General features: G+C 36.7%; 1 protein-coding gene across 1 annotated transcript in view; it reads right to left on the bottom strand.

Moving 5' to 3' along the window:
- Nucleotides 1-524: 524 nt before the first annotated feature.
- Nucleotides 525-1,500, bottom strand: part of ppfibp2a (PPFIA binding protein 2a) — a 21,441-nt gene continuing 20,465 nt past the window's right edge. The window contains 1 exon segment of the mRNA XM_025055675.1: nt 525-1,380. Within this exon segment, the coding sequence (XP_024911443.1) occupies nt 1,159-1,380 (222 nt within the window). The 3' untranslated portion in view covers nt 525-1,158.

The raw sequence follows: 1,500 nt of genomic DNA on the forward strand, positions 1-1,500 counted from the left end.
TCAAATTGCCTTTCACTCCTGGAAAAAAAATAAAATAAAATTTATAAAATGTCGAGTCAGCAGTTTTTGCTGAAGAATGGCGTCTATAATTTTATTCAGGCGCTGAGCGAGTCAACACAAATTACACCTCTGCAAAGGTGCAATGTATTACTTTTATTGTTAGATTTTTTATTATTATTATTATTAAGAGGCAAAACCAAATCAGAGTTGTTAATATTCACCTTAAAGATAATTATTATTTTTCTATATTCTAACAATGGACTGTGGGTTTTTTCAAGTCAGCAAGTTTTAAGAAACTGCTTGAGAATAAACAGGAACTCTTATCAATGGTGAATTAACTTATTTATGCCTGTAGTGGGCAGTATTGAACACACAATAACAACACCTGTAAATATACATATATTTATATATATACTGTATATATGCAAATATATGCTGTATATGTGTAAATATAGTTATATGTATTTTTATAGAAATGTGTGTGTAAATATATACATCTATGTTTATTGATTTCTTTAAGGAACAGTCAGTTAAAAATGCAGTTTATTCAATATTTAAAAAAGCACATTCTACTAATATTTTCAGAAATTCAACTTTGCAGCAGTTTTTCATCTTTAAAGCTTTAGAAAAGTTCCATCAAAGTCAACAGTCAAACCAATGTTTATTGCATTATCGTCAACTTTAAAGGAGCGCTGTTTTCTAATAGGACAATAAACCATACTGTGCTTAAAGGTGCAAAACAGTACAAATTGAGTACCATCAATTAACAAGCTCAGAAATGACAGTACTGCATGTGTTTGGTGGCGTAAGTACTACGTACATATTTGACAAAACAAAATGGTGGCTAACCTCACCCTACAGAACCTGATGAGATACAGACAGAACCACTGATTGGTACAACTGATCGACTGGAGTCAAAAGTGAAAGCTTCGGAATCCGGCTGTATAAGGAATGCAGAGAGCAGCTTTTTATTAACACAAAGTTCTCGTTCTTCATCAAGGCCAACGGTTAGCAACGACTTAGCAACAGTCTCTCAGTAAACGATGGCTAGGACGCACGTTGATTTAAATTGAAGTTTTTGTCTGATCAACAGCCATTGATGTTCAAAGTTGGTGGCGACGGACGGGACGTCACACCGAGTACGTGTTAGTTTGTGAGTCATTGTTTGGAGCCGTCCGCCTCGCCGTTGGGTGCGGTCGACTCCCGTTTCTCGGCCTGTCTTTCCAGGCTGGGACTGAGGCCCCTGAGTGCTGCGGAGGGCATTCTGGAAACCCCGTTCACCGTCAGGCCTCCGCTGTCAATGGGGCAAATATAATCCGCCGATTCATCAGGTTTCCTCTTCCTCAGGTGGCTGAATTGGGTGAAGCCCAATTTCTTTGGCTGAAAACCAAAACCAAAATCAAATTAGTATAAGAATTAATTTTAAATCAGACATAATCATCACACATCAACCTTCTAGAATATCACAAAAAACCCATCATTTTGTCTATATGTATTGTT

The sequence above is a fragment of the Cynoglossus semilaevis genome, chromosome 5 (assembly GCF_000523025.1).
Source record: "Cynoglossus semilaevis isolate Cse_v1.0 chromosome 5, Cse_v1.0, whole genome shotgun sequence".
In the NCBI taxonomy this organism is placed as follows: Eukaryota; Metazoa; Chordata; class Actinopteri; order Pleuronectiformes; family Cynoglossidae; genus Cynoglossus; species Cynoglossus semilaevis.